General features: G+C 48.4%; 1 protein-coding gene across 1 annotated transcript in view; it reads left to right on the forward strand.

Moving 5' to 3' along the window:
• LOC144171507 (alcohol dehydrogenase [acceptor]-like) overlaps positions 1–18,097 on the forward strand; it is a 61,982-nt gene that overhangs the window by 42,954 nt on the left and 931 nt on the right. Inside the window, exons 9-11 of the mRNA XM_077700979.1 lie at positions 3,804–3,943; positions 8,412–8,595; positions 10,416–10,644. Coding sequence (XP_077557105.1) covers positions 3,804–3,943; positions 8,412–8,595; positions 10,416–10,644 — 553 coding nt within the window. The remainder of the gene's footprint in view (positions 1–3,803; positions 3,944–8,411; positions 8,596–10,415; positions 10,645–18,097) is intronic.

Here is an 18,097-nt window from a genome sequence, read left to right on the forward strand (position 1 = left end):
CATGCAGGAGCCATGCCAAGGACAAGTGGAACGTGCCTGGCCGGTACATGACGGAACGCTCGCTGAAGCGCGGCTCCCCTAGACAGTGGCGCCAGATTTCCCTTTAGTGTATATTAGTATGAAACTTTATGATTGGTCCTAAACTGAAGGCTCCGTAGGAATCTTGGATAGGGACCCGCCGCGGTAGCTCAGTGGCTAAGGCGTTGCGCTGCTGAGCACGAGGTCGCGGGTTCGATTCCCGGCCGCGGCGGCCGCTTTTCTGATGGAGGCGAAAAGCAAAAACGCCCGTGTGTACGAGATTTCGGCGCACGTTAAAGATCCCCATGTGGTCAAAATTAATCCGGAGCCCTCCACTACGGCGCGCCTCATCGCCTGCGTTGCGTCGGCGCGTTAAACCCCACAATCAATCAATCTTGGATAGGGATGAAACTTCTTATCAGGCATACATTTTTTTTTTCAATCACACCAGTGTGCATACTAATAGGGCGTTTATTAAATAACATGGCGCATCTAGGGCAGGCTTGCACACAGCATCAGAAGTGGTGCACCCTATTCTTCATTCCCAATTAGGCACCTGAATCATAGTGAATGGCTCAATATCGGTCTATGAGTCAGTCGCAAATTTCGAGTGGACGATGCAAATGCGGTATGAGGTATAATCCATAAACCTGCTACCGGTGCGCGTGACGATCAATGCATATAATCCTAGCATAATACAACAGCCGATGGCGTGTAAGCGAAAAATAGAAACATTTACTCCAGAAACACTCCCTCTACCTGTAGAAACTAAGGCTGCAGAGGATTCGCTGTAATATAGGCCAACGAAGTATTGGCATGTGCAATGTACCGTAAAAGAGCCTTCCTCTCATTCGGTACGCGGGCAGTGATCGACAACGGTGAGCTTTACATTTCGTTAAGCAACTTACGAGAAGTTGACTGTGAGGTGCCTGTGCGGGTCGTTAACGTGCAGCCCAAATAATGCTGTACTGAAACGGCTTTGTGCAACTGTTTTGTACCAGCCACCGCAACCTAGTGGCTGAAGGGCTGACCACGAGGTTGCGCGTTCGATTCCCGGCTTCGGTGGTGGAGGATGCCAAGAAACAAACAACGGCGTGTAGTATGGTGCTTTAAATTATTCCGTAGCCCTCCACAACGGCGCCTCAGCTCAGGTGTAGCTCAGGCGCATGAAAGCCTAGCTACAACTTTTGGACGTCTACTTCGTTCCGGGTACTGCAGGCACTGCCAGCGCCGGTCTACGGTGCGCCCGCAGTGGGTTGAGCTATTATATTTATAAACCACAAACATTGTATGTTGACTAGAAACCAGTTTCGAGCTCAGCAGCGGTGAGTAAAATTCTGACACCTCGTCGGGGCATATCTTCCGTCTGCCCCACACAAGTCTCACCTAGGCTGTTCAGTGTCTTCGTTTAGTGCCTGCCTGTGCCAGCCTGCCTGCCTGCCTGCCTGCCTGTGCTTTCCTTCCTTCCTTCCTTCCTTCCTTCCTTCCTTCCTTCCTTCCTTCCTTCCTTCCTTCCTTCCTTCCACCCTTCCTTCCTTCCTTCCTTCCTTCCTTCCTTCCTTCCTTCCTTCCTTCCTTCCACCCTTCCTTCCTTCCTTCCTTCCTTCCTTCCTTCCTTCCTTCCTTCCACCCTTCCTTCCTTCCTTCCTTCCTTCCTTCCTTGCTATTATGGCACGCGTTATTTCAGGGCTTATTTGATTTTGCTCCATTCTTTCTAATTAATAAACATGCTTCATTGTAGGCGACCTCATCGAAATTCTCTGAATACAATACATATACTCTCCCGCTTTGATATCTGCTCGTTGCAGCAAAAAGCAAATCGATACTGCTGCGTCGTTATTTTTACCTTCTTTTCCTCTTTGAAAAAATAACAAACATGGACGTTCACCCAAAAAGCATTTATTTTCGTTAAAACTTTCACTTATTAAGTTCCACAGGCGCATTATTGAGTTTCGCTAACAAGGCGTATCCAGCATCACGTTTTGTTTCCGAGCTACGATTATAGTCTGACAGATAGACATGCGTTCGGAATGCAAGCAATACAAGAACACAGCTTCATGGTAGTTTCAGTCAGCGTTTTTTTTTACTGTATTCAAAGAATTGACGTTTTTTGTCTCTGCCAGTAAATCCTATCGAATCACAATAATTTACCTACACAAATAAAAATGAAATCGATTTTGAAATGCTTCCGAAAACATCCATATTCTTATTAGAAGACGATGAAATAGTAGTTATTCTTGCCTCAAAATTATTACACACAGATCTGCCCGAAGAGAAATCTCGATGGGCTCAAAGGGCGGGCATGCTCCCGTGCAAAGGCGGCAATGATTGATGCTACACCGGGACTTTTAAAATCTGAATAAATTAACAAATTTGTGGAAGGCAACTTAATTTAATCCTAGGGCTTTGTGTTTCCACTTTATGTATTTTAAAATTCGGCTAGCTCTTTTCATTTTTTCTACATTTTTCTTTTGTGAGTATTTATTCAGCGGATAGTTCACCGTGTCTTTCAGGCGGAATCGACCTTTGCCCTTTTTAAGCGCAATGTGTTACATTCGGTGTCGTGCTTTTCTTTAGCACTTTGGTTTCTGTGTAGCAGCAAGCAGCAACCTTGAAATATTAGGACTGTGGTGGTTCTTCCATGGTGCAGCCGTTATTGCAACCTTGTTCTTAGTGGAAAGGATGGTGTTATAGTGAGTGCAGCAAATAATGTGTATTTTTATTCCTGTTCGCACAACGCCAGAATGACGAAACGAGCACGCATAACTTGGAAACGTGGTATGTGAGAGGCCTTTACACGCCTGTGTAATATCACTAATATAAAACATCATTCTCAATTGTACCAAAAGCATTCACCTTATCACATGGGACATATCCACCCGTACCTTTTAAAGCAGTTCCTTATCAGTGGCTTCACTTGTAACTCGAACTTCTGAAACAACATCCAATGCCCGGCCACCTTCAGTTACCGAGCTGACGCGTTAAGTACTGCTGTTCTTAACGCCAAATCCAGCACAAAGCTTATTTCGACATTTGAAGCCAGCACGAGTGCTGAAGATAACCGATAAGGAAGTCTGTGAAGACCTGAGCTGGTGGGAAATCTCTGTTTTATTTTAATCAGCTTGTTGAAAGTTCGGGGTGCAAAAGAATGTATCAGCGGACCTGGCAGCCAACGATGGGAAGCTAGCGTTTTCCTAGAAAAAAAAAAAACCTGGTGGTGTTAGTACGACGTCACGCAATCATAAATGAAAAGAAAGTTGATTGATTGTGGGGTTTAACGCGCCGACGCAACGCAGGCGATGAGGCGCGCCGTAGTGGAGGGCTCCGGATTAATTTTGACCACCTTGGGATCTTTACCGTGCGCCGAAATCTCGTACACACGGGCGTTTTTGCTTTTCGCCTCCATCAGAAAAGCGGCCGCCGCGGCCGGGAATCGAACCCGCGAGCTCGTGCTCAGCAGCGCAACGCCTTAGCCACTGAGCCACCGCGGCGGGTAAATGAAAAGAAAGTTAAAAGCTCTCTACCAGCTGTTATAGCGCCTCAGCATTTGATGGTTTTATTCATGCCTAACTGTACCCTCATACACCAACCGCCCTTCGTGTTCAAGCTAAATTAAGTAAACAAATTCCTGTTGTCGTTATTGTTGTTGTTTAACCTAAAATAAAGCGCCAAAGTCTGTATATAAAAATTAATAACTGCCACTGATAGCCCTCACTTACCCCGCACGTGCCTTTCAACCGGTGCCTGCCATGTTCTTATGCTTCGATGTCGCGTGATTTTTTCAGGTCATTTAGCTTCGAATGGGATTGCATCGGTTCTCAGGATCGAGAACGCAGATCGGCAGCTTGAAGCAATGCTTTTAGTGATGAACGTTGGTTCGTTTCGAGAAGACATACTTGCAAAAATATCAAATCTCAAAAAAGAAGTGAGTACACTAGGATGGTTTGCGATGTCTGTATCTACCCTCGCAGAGCCCCTGTGGTGCGTTCTGTAATTGTGCTGAGTTTCCTGTATTTTAGATGCGAAGCATCTCATGGTCGGGGCTATGTCCCTCCCTTGTTGTTGTTGCGCCGTCCACACCCCCACTGCGCATGCTCGGCTTGCTGAACGCCCGGTGATGTCTTACCCTTTAATGGCTCATGGAGCGACAGTGTTGCCGGTGTCTTCCTGGGCCGGCACGAGACGAGCACGCTTCACGCGCCTTCGACGTTTCATCGTCGTCGGCGGCGGCGTGCGTCGGCGAGTCTCGGCGGGCCGTGATTACAAGCAGCCCACAACCATCCGGGGAACGTGCATTGACCTCATCTTCAGCAACTTTAGGATTCATCCACTACAACAGCCCTTGACTTTACATTTCACAGACCATAAGGCGGTCATAATCAAAGCGGAACGCCAACCACAGCTCGACGTCACCTACGTTAAACATGATGATGATAATGCCTAAATAAAGACAAACTCATACCGCGTACAACGTCTCTCCCTCTCTTTAATGCCTCTCCACTCTAACACCCCCCCCCCTCCAATAAAATTACACCATCTTCCCGTATAGATGCTTATGGTCGAGCCTGTTCCCTCCCTTGTTGCGCCGTCCACACTTCCACTGCGCATGCGCGTCTCTCCTCCATTCTCCTCCTCACAGCCGTATAAACCAGGTGTGCACACGCGCTGCGCGCTACTCCGCTGCGCATGCGCGTCTCTCCTCCATTATCCTCCTCACCCTACCCACGCGTCTCCTTACTTTAACACCACACACCAACTCTACCCACACTACTTATTTCAACTCTACTTACACACCAACCAACCCCCACTGCTGCTTCGCATCCTCCTCAGGGTTCCCCCCACGGGAAGACGGTAAATTTTTTTTTTCAATTGCTCCACGTTTCTCCAGTAGGATAATCTATAACCCTACGTAGTTTAATCACGTTAATAAACGCACAAGTTTGCTAACTCCAGTTCGAAAGGGGGAGGAGGAATAAATGTTTATTTCACGAGCGCTGGTGCTGCTGTTAGGGCACCCGCCCGTTGGGGGGCGTTCCTAGTACGGGATGCCCTGGCCTTGGCTGGCAGTCCAGGCCCTCTTTACCAGTATTCGCTTGGGTCCCAGGGTCCGGACTTTTCAGGCAGGCCACCTACTGCTCGTAAGAGGGAGAAGTTTGAAAACAATTGCAGTTATCCACCTGCTAAACGTTTAGCCACCTCCCCTACTATGACCGCACTCCCGTCATGTTAACCACCCGCTTACTTCCATCCGTAGCCGCGAAGAGGCTCTTGCATCGACGTCACGGCTTCACCTTCGGTATCGCGCAGGGTCGTTCCATTGCTCATTGTGTTACGATCTACATGGAGAACCCCAGGCCATAAGTGGGTAACAACCACCCATATCTGCTTTGCACCTCTTCAGCCTTTTAATGTACATTCATATCTCCAATTTTTTTATTTTTATTTGCTGCTGTAAAGGAACACACAGCCACGTAGGACCACAATAAATTATTACCGATTCTATAGAAATCTGTCTGCGTAAGCATTATCTGTAAGAAATGTGTTTTTAAAATTACGTAGTAATTATGCATAGCCCAGCCCTTTCACAGAAATGTTCCGTGGGTGGTCACACCACAAAAGGAGAAAAACATATTTCTTTAATACTTCATCGTCTTCACAAGGAAATATTCCGCAGTGGCGAGAATTTATTATGTAATAAATGTCTGAAAAGCATACTTTTTTGCAGTCTGTCGTAGCAGATGCCTTTCAAAGTCCTCTCAGAGGACTGTACGCATTCATGTTGCCATTCGGCACGTCGCCATTCCACAGCTGTTTCATGTTCTAGCTATTCCCTGCTGCCGCATAACCCCCGTTCACTGTGAACGAATCATTAAACCATTGCGTCGGGGGTGGAGTTCGGTAATGCCGCCTCTGTCAGCTACGGGATGACGTTGGCTTCAGAGAAACGCGTAAGTAATTTGAGATGAGGTTTTATTGTATAACAATGAAATAATATTTGAAGATTTTGGGCTTAACCGGCTTATACAACAGCTGGGGTTCATCAGGAGGACTGTGAGGGAGCATCGAGATAAACTGAAACCCATGGCGTTCTGTACCATGCACTAAGTGTCACACACACGAGTGGTTTTGTATACACCCGTCATTAAAATCACAGACGGGGCGGGGTAGGGGTGCTCTTTTCGGGATCTCCGGAGACTAAGAGTACCACATACTGCTACAGTCGACATCATTTTTCTACGGGTCTGTCGGTTGTACGGCGTGGCGTGTCTCATCTCCTCCTGGAGTTTTTGCAGAACCACGGGGCTTAGTGATGAGTGGTGACTTTCCGTCTTTTTTATACTGTATGGTGTAGCTTAGGTGGTGCAATGCTGGTAATTTTATGCCCGTTATAGCAAAAAACAGTCACTACTACTGCTAATTGGGAAGGTAAAAAAATAAACTGATTCTCTATCTCAGCCCCGCGAAGGTGAATGTCTAGTGGAGCATTTACAAAATGACTACACCTGATGATTTGGGTTATGAAACCTTCCATCAGTTTACAGTAACGGCAGTTATAATGGCTTTTCGTCGTTGGGGAAGGCTGTGATGGCTTCCTGACAACATCCTGCCGGTGTTGCCTATGGCGCTGAGCAGGAACAATGGGGTGCTCCTGGCTTAGCGCTTTCGCCGAGCTTCTGGGAACGAAGTTCATCAACTTTCACATCAAGCCGCTGGTGCCTGTTATTTTAACACCAAAGTGCTTTATTCCCGGATACAGAAAGATTGCATATCAGTGTCCGTCATATCAGTGTCCAGAAGATCCGTCATATCAGTGTCCAGAAAGCGCACCACGTAGGGTACTTGAAATGGGTATTCTGCGCGTCTCTTCTGTTCAAGGTATGCGATAGCTGTCTGAAAGCCACGGCGAGCTTCACATCGAGTAACGGTTGGTCTGTCTTCCCCGTTGACTGCTCCTGTCGACACAAAGCTTTCTCCGAGTTGATGTAACTGTTGAGCGGATCCGCCGACAAGCTCCAGGATCTTCTCGTCTCTCACAGGCTCCAAGGCGTTGGTCTCGTTCTCTATTTCCAAGAAGGCTACTGCTTCTTTATCTGGGCTTTTTGCACCCGGCTGTTGATGAGCTTACAGCCTTGCCAGTTATTTGCAGCGAATATTTTCACGAACTATTGCCGTCCTGTTATCTTGTCCTGAGTCCCAGGACCTGCTCTTTCCGGCATATGCCGTGTAGGGAAGTCTTGTTTGATAGGGAAAGGGTGTCACCCCGTCGTCACTACCCTAGAGTGTTGTTCACTGATCATGGATGTTCTCGATCTAATTTGATGGTACTGGAAGGAAGAGCGTTTCGGGTTAAATGCATGCTTCAGCCAACAGTGAATTCCTAGCACGCGCTGGGGCCTCTGGGGGTCACCCGTCATTTTTTCTACTTCCTGTTTTGTGGACCCGTGTCCATAATAACGAGACAAAAATGCTTGTAATTGCCAATTCGTCCCCAAAATAGCCGTCCATAGTCCAGACTGCGGGTTTCTATATTAACGGGGCAGAATTGCATGGTGACAGACCGGATGCCAAAAATTTCGTCCATATGGCGGGGTATCCATATTAACGGGTTTATATTAACGAGACATGACTGTATACCTTTGCCGAAGCGACCCGCCGGCAGGATGTCTCTCACCAAGCACACCCACAAGACAGCCGCCGACCAGCAAATCATGCTCAGCTGCAGATTTCGCTGCACATTCAACTTTCGTGTCTTACCGATTCCTATGACAGAGGAATAAACCACAGCTTTTTTTTTTGCTGTTTTCGCATTCACGCTGCTCTTAAGGAGGCCTATCATTGCGTGGCCTATCCAAAGCGGTGTGCGCACTCCGCTCCACAAATTGCACACACAAAGCAGCTAACCCTGCGCGCGCGCTCGATTACCACTGCCTGCAACGTATTCCATAGCGGCACGTGTATCGAAAAATAAAAATAAAAAATAAAACACACACAAAAAAGAAGCGCGAGAGTCACCGGTTTTTCAGTGTGGACACCACCACGAAAAATTCCGGCCACGTAGGGGCTTACAGATTCGCTCTAAAAGGGGTGGGCGGCGTCCCGACGCTGCCTCAGGTTCATATCACAGATTTCCCTGAGGCCCCGTGTCATATACCGAGAGACTGCTACACGGCTTAAACAGATTAGCTATGCAAACTTTACATTGAGGTACTCTGGTCTAGTGCGTATTCTATTGTAGCGACTTTACGGACAGTCAGTCTAAAAGGTTGCATCGCAACTACATAGACTTTTTCTACGTAGACTACATGGAAACTGAAGATTTGCATGCTCGGAGCCTTATTACCTTTAATATGCTTTGGCGTGTTCGTCTCTAACCGCATTCATCTTTTGCCCAGGACATCAGTGCTTCTTTTCCTGGAATGAACGATAGTAACAAGGAAGGATTCCTACTGCTAGCCACCTGCCTTCATCCAAAATCAACTGGCCGGATCACTTTGAACACAAGGAACGCGAAGGACCCTCCGAACATCAATCCACAGTATTTCAGCGACCAGCACGACATTCGCTGCGTGGCCAATGGTAGGCATTTCTTATGCTCGGTCATGTTTCTTTTTCTATTATTTGACCATTTTTGCTCGCCTGGCGGAAGGTTTCAGTCGAGTTTAATCAGTGTATAATCTTCCTATCTATTCAGCTATAAAAATATGATAAGGCTCACAGGCCCAGTAGGAAAGTAAGCGTCAGTGTTATACAGAATTCGCGTAGATAACGTCACGGGTGCCATTGACCGCACCTTTTGCGTATTGCTGGTACGAGTTTTCATCGATGATCTGTTAACTACACAATGATGGCAGAAACCTGTTGCTATAGTAGAGATTAAAACTGGGTCTTAACACGGAGAGGAGTGTTAGAATAGTTTCGTTTGAGGTTGGCGTCTTAGAAAGATGGGAAGTCCCTTCGTGCTAATTTCCAGTTATTGTCCCTTTAATGAGCGCATACATACTAAGGTGCAATGTGTTCGGCCATCGTCGTACGGTCGTCTCTTTCGCGCTCGTGCACACGGCGGGGCTTCGGGATAGCCTGTGTCGCCCGTGGGGCTTTCACTGGAACCTTAGCGGTCCCGCCCTCAGCTACGTGGAGCCGTCCAGCGTCGGCCCCCGCTCACCACCACCCATCTGCTTACCTGGGTCTTGGATAACCCAACTCCAAGTAGTCGTGATCGCCAAAGACTTCACTTCGCTGCAGAAGAGGCCTCGTCGTTTCACCGCTCCTATCAAGCTCGCCCCCCAGACACAGCAGGACGCCGAACCGATGTCTCTGCGGGGATGTGCTGAACGGTTTTGGCCTTTTCTTTTCGTGTCCCTTCATTGATTATGATTACGCATCATTTTTTAGCGCGCAAGCACATTTGCGGCCGCTACTGTGGTTTCACGGCGGCGCTGTTGTTTGCCGAGGTGGCGCGAGACGCTCCTCCGAAAGTGTGAGGGGCAGGGCAGTTGCCAAGTTCGCGCCGGACACGTGTGCGAAAACCGTCCTTCGCGTCTAGTGGCGCCTGAGAAAGGAAGCGCAAAACGAGGCATCCATGAAAGCAAACGTCTTGTTCCTTCAAGTTCTGCGTGCTGCCCGTTCATCGGTCCTTCGGGTCCTTCGTTGTCGTCCTCCTTACGTGGTCATCCAAACAGCGTGACGTTTGTGCAGGAGGTTCAAACACGATTTACAAAACATGCTCGGTTGCGCCGACGCGCTGCGAGATAACGGCGGAGTAGCGCGTGCTGCCGTGCGTCGCTGATCACGCGATCTCTTCCTGAGACTCAGCAGCTAGGCGCCTTGACCTAGAACACTGCAGTTCGTGCTACGCACAAATTTCGCATTCGGGGGGTATCGTAATCGTCAGGCATTTTTTATATCCACGTACGAACCCTTCGTTGCGCGGGTTGGGAAGTCCTGTGTAGTCACTGAGGTACGACATCGCTTCTTCTAACTACTTGTTTTGTTCTACGTCCTATAGCAAGTGTGACCATGTAAACTGCAAAGCAGTTCTGGATGAACATTAAGCGCAATGAGGAAGCTTATTCATATCCTGTGCTTTAAGGAAGCGGGCATTTAATGCGCGCAGAGTCTGGCATTCCTGTATTTAAGGTTAGACAGGTTGAACGCAAGCTGACTGTGTCGTATTGAACCTAACTACGAATAATACCTCTAAGAACATCTGCTCGGCACCAGCTGCTTAGAGAACACAATTCTTTCCACGTGTACCAACCATTGTGAGCCCTAATTCTTCCAGAAAATAAGTGTGTTCACTGTGTGGCAGACAGAAGTGGTCCTCGACTGAGCGCCAAACTCGTATACATGCGATTAATCTCGCCCAGCTGTCTCATTTTTTTGTTGTTTTTTCTAAGCAATGCAAACAGCTCTGGCGCTGACTTCGGACGGCGCGATGGCTCAGCTGGGGGTATCGCCGCATTTTCCCCGGCTGCGGCACTGCTCGCACCTAGACTCTTCTACACCAAACAGCGACTACCTCCAGTGCTGGGCACGCGCTGCGGCAGGGTCACTCCATCACCCGGTAGGTACAGCAGCCATGGGCGACCCTACTGACCCGTCAGCCGTGGTAGATGCCTCCTTCAGGTACAGTGCTCAACTAATGCTTCGTCATGTATGTATCCCCACTCAGACATAGGTTCGGCGTATGTATGTATGTATATGTATGTATGTATGTATGTATGTATGTATGTATGTATGTATGTATGTATGTATGTATGTATGTATGTATGTATGTATGTATGTATGTATGTATGTATGTATGTATGCACGTATGTACGTACGTACGTACGTACGTACGTACGTATGTATGTATGTATGTATGTATGTATGTATGTATGTATGTATGTATGTATGTATGTATGTATGTATGTATGTATGTATGTATGTATGTATGTATGTATGTATGTACAGGGGCCGTCAGAAGAAACTGGAACACGGGAGCTGTGACCTAACAGTATCGGAGCGCGGTGTAGCTGCATCGGCGGTAACCGAAAGGACGAGAACTCGCATGCGCGCCTGCCGACTGCGATGGGCCATCTATATTTCTCAAACCACTTCATTTAAGCTGGCTTCGAGGATTGTTCGCAACTTACTGGTCTCAGAGATGGCGCCGATTACATACACACCTAAAAATATCTGAAAAAGAAATTGGCCGCGTATCTGCTCACTTTGTTGCAAATTTCCATGAAAGACGAGAGTCGTCTGGCGCCCCTGCCAAGTAAATGTCTCCCTTTTCTTCTCCGCTCACTTCTCATGCTGTTCCTCTCCCGTCTCGCTCCTCCCGAGATAAACACGCTACAGGTTTGCTTTAGTCAATTCAAATTTACCGTGTTGCACTGCTCCCCGCCGAATGGCTCGATCAGCGCTGCCGTATGGCGGGGCACCCTACTTACTCCAATCGAGGCACCCTACTTACTCCACGTGCGTTCCAAGTGTTTAAAATTCCGCTAGGGAAACTGCGGGCGACCGCTTTTGTATTTCATTATTTCAACCATTATTTCAATATTTTGTATTTCATTTTGTATCTTTCATAAAATCAACCATCCGTGTATTTTAAACAAAGAAAACACTGCGAATATCATTTATGTATTGATGTCTTGCCCAGATACGCGTAATATTTTGTTTTGGCTCAAAAATGTCTACCCGTATGAACATTGCCACCGAACATAGCCGTTTATATTTGGCTGTGGGTATATAAACCTATTGTTCAGCATCTGTTTCACTTTGGCCGGGTGACTGAATCGAGGGGCAGACAGACAAACAGACAGACAGACAGACAGACAGACATACATACAGGCAGACTAAAACTTTCGTGTTCAAGTTGCCCAAGAAAGGCTATCGTCTTTAAAACTGTCACTGCAGGTTCCTGTGATAGCGCGAAAGTTCTCCAGCAGCTCGCTTGCACTGTAAGTGTGCCAGAGACTCTTCCGGGTGCGTCTCAGCTATCAGCGCCATCAGAGGTGCGTCTCAGCTATCAGCGCCATCAGCTTGCAGAAACCAGTGTGCTGTGAACAATGCTCGAAGTCAGGTTAAAGAAGTGGTTTGAGACGTATAGATGAGCTATCACCGTTGACAGGCGCGCATGCGTGTTCTCGTCCTTTTGTTTACCGCCGGTGCAGCTATAAGGCGCTCCTATGCGGCGCTCCTATCCAATTACTTCTGATGGCACCTGTACGTAGGTAGGCACGTACGCATATCACCCGGAAGAGATTGCCACTAATTTCTATAGAAAGTTCTCTTCACGCAATGAATTGAATCTGGAGGGTTTTGCAAAGATGAAAATTCTCCTTTGTTAAAGGAGCCATGGAGACAAAATACAAGTTGGGTTTATTAGAAAGACTGCTTAGTCCCGATAACAATGGTACCAATATCATCGCAGTCTTCGAACAAATATAGGAGATATTAAAGAAAACGTGCGAAGCAGTCGCGACCCCCTAGCCAATTTCCCGCAATTTTTCTATGACATCACGGAACCTTGTTTGTGCGATTGGCGGCCGCCTATCTGACCTGTCGCGACGACACATGACTGGACGTCTGTAATGGGGCCTCTAGTTCCATTTGACCGCATCACTTGAATGCTAACGGGCAGTTAACGCACTGAAAATTATGTCTTATTGTTGGCCCGTATGACGTCATTCTTGCTCATAACACGTCACTGTCGCGCAAAATTTGAAAGTTTTTAAATTCTTCTTGCTTTTTTTTCGTTAAAAAACATCTTTTGGGGCTCTAATGGAGCTGGGTGAGATACTGAATCTTAGTTCTTTCAAATTACACGAAGTTGTATTTTCTCTTAATGGCTCCTTTAACTCATCAGTTTGTTGAATTTGTTTTGGTTTATGTCAAAACTGTTTCGCTCATTTGAGAGGGGCGATTCATGTATACAGTTCTTGAAGCAATGCAACTTTCAAATTTCGTCGTTGTAGGGCCCGCCATAGTCTCGTGCCCTACAACGAACATAACGGCGAGGAAGGAGCTTACAACGCCCGTGCCAAGCAGTGAAAGCAATGGTGCCAAAATTAACTGTTGGTGGTAGAAGGCACTCTCCGGCGTAAAGAGATATCGCCATTGCCGGCAGATGGAACTCTCTGTTGGAGGGCTTCTTCATCAAGCCACCGCTGCTCTTGGTTTCCGTACTCAATGAGACTTAAGTTTGTCGATAGAAACACGTATTTCTAGTACGCGACATTATCGCTACTAATTACGTACCTCCGCCCAATTCCCGCGACCCCTCACGGTGCCCTTGAATTTCCTTGTCCTGTTGGCACACATCGGAGTGGTCGTGTCAACTCGGTCTGCTTTTTGAGTTGGTTGTCCTTCCCTGCTCTGCAATCAGAAGAACTTGTAAGCTCTTGAATTGCGAATAATGGTGCTATACATTGTGTCACAATGACATTTCAGCAGTCATGCAGTTCACTTACAATGGCTACTACGGCGATGTCTTTCAAGGACAGTGATGACTGTCCTCAGGATTACGTCGCATCTTTCAATGAGTTTGGATCTCAAGAGGAAATCCACAATGCCTGCTTTTCGCTAGGCAACAGTGCCAGAAACTGGTCTGAGACCAGCAAAGCAAACTTATCTATTGACTTGGGTCGCATTCTATGAGCAGCTGCAAGGGACATTCACCAGCGCAGACCATGTAGACCACTCGCAGCTTCCTTGCAAGCACGGTTCAATATTCCAATGAAGCACGCCACCATCGACGGGTAACACAACAATCAGGATGGTTATCACCGAAGATTGAAGGGGTGACCTTTCCTTTCATGCAGACGGACACAAAGTGATAGTTTTGCAGGACTGATGTGGACTACTTTACAGTCAGCAAAGCCCTCTCTGATAGCCTAGGAAAGGTGCAGGTGCCATGGTTGGAGGTTCAGATTCGGTACGCTGGGGCTACTTGGTGACACCTGTGGGAAATGTGCCGCCAGAGACTGCATGTGTGACTCCGGTTTCGTCGGCGTTTCGTCGCCCTCACAGAGTGTTTCAAAGATATAAGAAAACAGGGATACACCATCGATGTGGGCGAATGCCTAATAACCTCCACGTCGACCCATATCGCCATTTGGAATACCCAGTCCGACGCGCACCGCGGCCGCCGCAGTCCTGCATGGTCGCTTCCGTTAAGTTGTGGCAGTACTGACGGCACAGCAGGGTGTATCGATGCAGTCTTCTTCGATCACGAAATGGAGCATTCTGCAGGTCGGTTGCACACAACTGATGGCCGTACAGAATTAAGGCTGCGGAAACTCAGCAACGAACCATAGGTCACCAAAGGCGTGACAGTTGCTTATGTCGAGAACATCGATGACGACGAACCCGCCGCGGTGGCTCAGTGGCTAAGGCGTTGCGCTACTGAGCACGAGGTCGCGGGTTCGATTTCCGGCCGCGGCGGCCGCTTTTCTGATAGAGGCGAAAAGCAAAAACGCCCGTGTGTACTAGATTTCGGCGCACGTTAAAGATTCCCAGGTGGTCAAAATTAATTCGGAGCCCTCCACTACGGCGCGCCTCATCGCCTGCGTTGTGTCGGCGCGTTAAACCCCACAATCAATGAATCGATGACAACGAAGACTGTTTTGCATTGCAAGGTACCGCACACAGCAAGACCCGCCCTAATCCCTCATTCACATCAATTACAGCTTCCTGACCCCATAACAACATTGCTCGCGCTGCACATGCGCAAGACCACCGACGAAGTACGGCATCATTGCTGATGAAGCTATAAGACCTCATCAGGATCCGCATCCTGAATCTGGCGAACAAGACGGCGTAATTAGGAGCCAAGTATAGCAGGTTTGCCGAGATGATGTCATCCAGCCGTCTCGAAGGCGTGGGTGTCGTCCAGCCTTTTATTTAAAAAGAAGGTTAACCTGTGTCAACTACAGAAGACTTAATCAAGTTACCCGAAATAGCATGTACCCGTTGCCGCTGATCGGCGACTTCTGGACAGATTTCGTCATGTCCACTACTTTACCTCGATATATTTAAAAAGTGGGCTACGGAAGATTGCGCTTAATGCACGGCTCCGTGGGTTAATGAATGGGACCACGAGAAGACGACCTTCGTAACCCCGCATCTAAGATTGCAGTCCCCCTTTCGCGTTATGTTCAACGTTTAAAATACTGGACAGCATTTTAACCGGACCCATATGGTAGATATTACTGACACACCTTGATGATGTTACAGTGTACTCTCGTCCGCTTGAGAGAAACGCTTGCAAAGTCTGTCGTTCGTCCTTCACGCTGTTACAGCAGCCTCTCTTACTCTGAATGAGGGAAAAAATTAGGAACCATCCTGTGCTGTAGGACTGGATGGCCAGAGAAGCTGCTACACACTGTGTAAAGATCAAAACCGTTAAAAAGCACGCAAGAGTCTTTGCAACTAACTCGTGTACCTAGGTTTCAAACGTCCTTCAAAGTTACCAGCACGGCAAATGACAGCCGTCGCGACCAGACGGCACGTGAGGTGCAGAGCTGCTCGTTGTATACCCTCCACCTTCCGTTCGACCATGAAGCTTTCGTGTTTCAGATATTCACGTGGTCTTTGCCCCGCGGGCCAATGGGGAGGCGTCACTTTTGACCTTGAACAGCGCGTTAGCGGCTGCACGGCGTTCATTTCCTACTTTATTGGCTTTTTTGAAGTGAAAGCATTAAATGATCCATTAAGCGAGAAAGCCGGCGCCCGGTGTCCGTAACAGACAAACGGCTCCTTCGGAAGTGGTCCATATTACAAGGCGTTCCATAGCGAGAGACTAAACTCGGCAGTGGCCGTCCACGCCACTACACCGCGGATCAGGGGAGTTGAAGATGAAGCAGTGACATTCACCCTCGTCGTCAATTCTCCCATAACACAGCGGCAGGAACGAGCATCAACGTAACGCGCAGGATACAGGTTGCTGCCATTCGAAAGCATTCAGGGGACGCAAAGTAAAGCTCTCAAGCAGCAAGATTACAAAGCCCTTCGACAAAGCGATGAGGGATCAAGCCGTCTCGGGCGTCCAACTGGACATTCATACTTTCGCATTCCCAACTCATTAGAAATGCTTAGGTGTCCTCGGACCTGTTTCTTCGTTTCCTTTTTGTTTTCTTGCTCTCCGGGTTGCGGCTCGCTTGCACCTCCATTCTGCACGTGAACGGCCCGAAAAATCCCGACCAACGAGAGGCTAACAGCTTCTCTGTAAAATGCCGTTTCGCATAAGGCGAACTTTGCTTTGGGGAAATATTAGATAAGCCACGGAAGCATCAATTCTGATCTCGAGAAGGTAGCCCCGGTCTTCAACTTCCCGCCGCCTGTAGCGAAACGAGCCGTTCAACGATTTCACGGAGTCTGCTCTTGCTACCGGCGCTCCTCAGAAACCCGCGACGCAGTCCACCTAACTTAATTCACCCGTAATGACGCCACCTTCGTTTGGCCCGACAATAATCAGGCTGGCTTCTAGCTCCTGCGACGTCATTTACAAACACCGCCTGCACTGGCCCCATTTTCACTACGACGCTGTGGCGAAGATCCATACTGTTGCGACCGAGTGGGGGCACCCGATCCGAGCTCCCTGGCCTCCGACATACGAGTGGTAGCGTGTATGATGCGAGCGGCCAGCCGCTGTTGCAGCCGTGAAGAAGTCCAAAAGCCGAAGGCTAACGTAACTGTTTACTTCATAGCAAGAGGTGAGCCGAAGCCAAAGAACAATGCCCCGACGGGCGAGGTTACAATACAGAACTCGAGCAGAGCGACAGCATGGATTCGCTGCTCAAACAGGAATGAGTTACAGCGCTTGGGCGGCTTCTATTTATACCAAAAAGCCGTAACGGTCAAAACGCCAACAAGTGGCAACACGCCACGAACGTCACAGACGCACACAACGCTCTTTCCAGAGTTCGTGACAGTCGGTAGCCTCGGCGCACGTTGAGTCCGAGAGAGGGGATAGAGGAGGACTCCACTGCGATCGACGGGGCCTCTGTGTCCTTGAAACGCGTTGAAACGTGCCCCGCCGGGCCGGCAACCGTCGAAGTTTGAAGCTCGTTGAAAGCGAGGCGGCTGGCCCGGCTTGTCGAAACTTGAATGAACATGCTGGCGCCTGACGGCTGAAAGGCGCACGCAGTGGCTTCGCCGCCCAGCCGAGGAGTGATGCGGGAAGGTACGGCGGCGCTGGCGGATTCGTAACAATACGCAGCCGAGAGACGTTGGTTTCATAACCGCTCCCGTCACTGCAAGCGGCGGACAGACTCTTTGCTGAAAGCAAGCCGGACGTTAACTCGCGCGGAGTCAAACTATTCATTCACAGAGAAGAATGTCTGCTTATCGTACGGGGGAAGGGGGGGGGGGGGGGGGTTCTGTTAGGGGGCCTTCCAGCTGGGCTGATAAGCACTTCTCTGTTTCATTTCTTTCGTGACTCGAAGCATTGCCGACACGAAACTACTCAGTGATTTGCTCCCGCCAGAAGGTAACTTATTAGCCCACTGCTCTGTTTTTGTTACGATGTCCTCAAAGCGGCCATCGAATGCTTTTCTTGGTACTACTGAAAGGAAGCGCTGCAATAGCGGCGGTATTTCTTCTGTGACGTTATATAAGCACCCTGAAAAGAACAAGAGATAACCATCTTCTAAATGGCCCCTGCATTTCGCGGTCACATAATGTAAATAACGGTTTTAAAAGCGTTGTTTTAAAAGCGTTGAAAAGATGTTGAAAAGAGATGAATAAGTGTTGCAGGGGCCGTTTCAAATTTCGACCATAACTTTACGGCCGTTTCTTTCAAGCTGTCAGCGACCATGACTCCCTTTGTTGGATGTTCAATTTGGGGAACTGCACATGACGTACAACTCCCGGCAGCCTACATTGGACTTAAGAAGTATTACCCGATTTTTGCTTGCAAGTCGGGCTAACAACAATCGGACGCCGACTGTTCTTCTCGCGATCCTGTCGAGCGCTCCGTAACTGAAGACCAGGACGACATGACGTTTCTTGGAGCTATCGACGCTCCAACGTTACTCAAGCAATGGAGGCATAATGAAGAGCTGCAGGGACTTGTGAGCTTCCTATACGG

This window comes from Haemaphysalis longicornis, unplaced genomic scaffold (assembly GCF_048455015.1).
Source record: "Haemaphysalis longicornis isolate Haplotype H1 unplaced genomic scaffold, Haemaphysalis longicornis Haplotype H1 scaffold_1, whole genome shotgun sequence".
Classification (NCBI taxonomy): Eukaryota; Metazoa; Arthropoda; class Arachnida; order Ixodida; family Ixodidae; genus Haemaphysalis; species Haemaphysalis longicornis.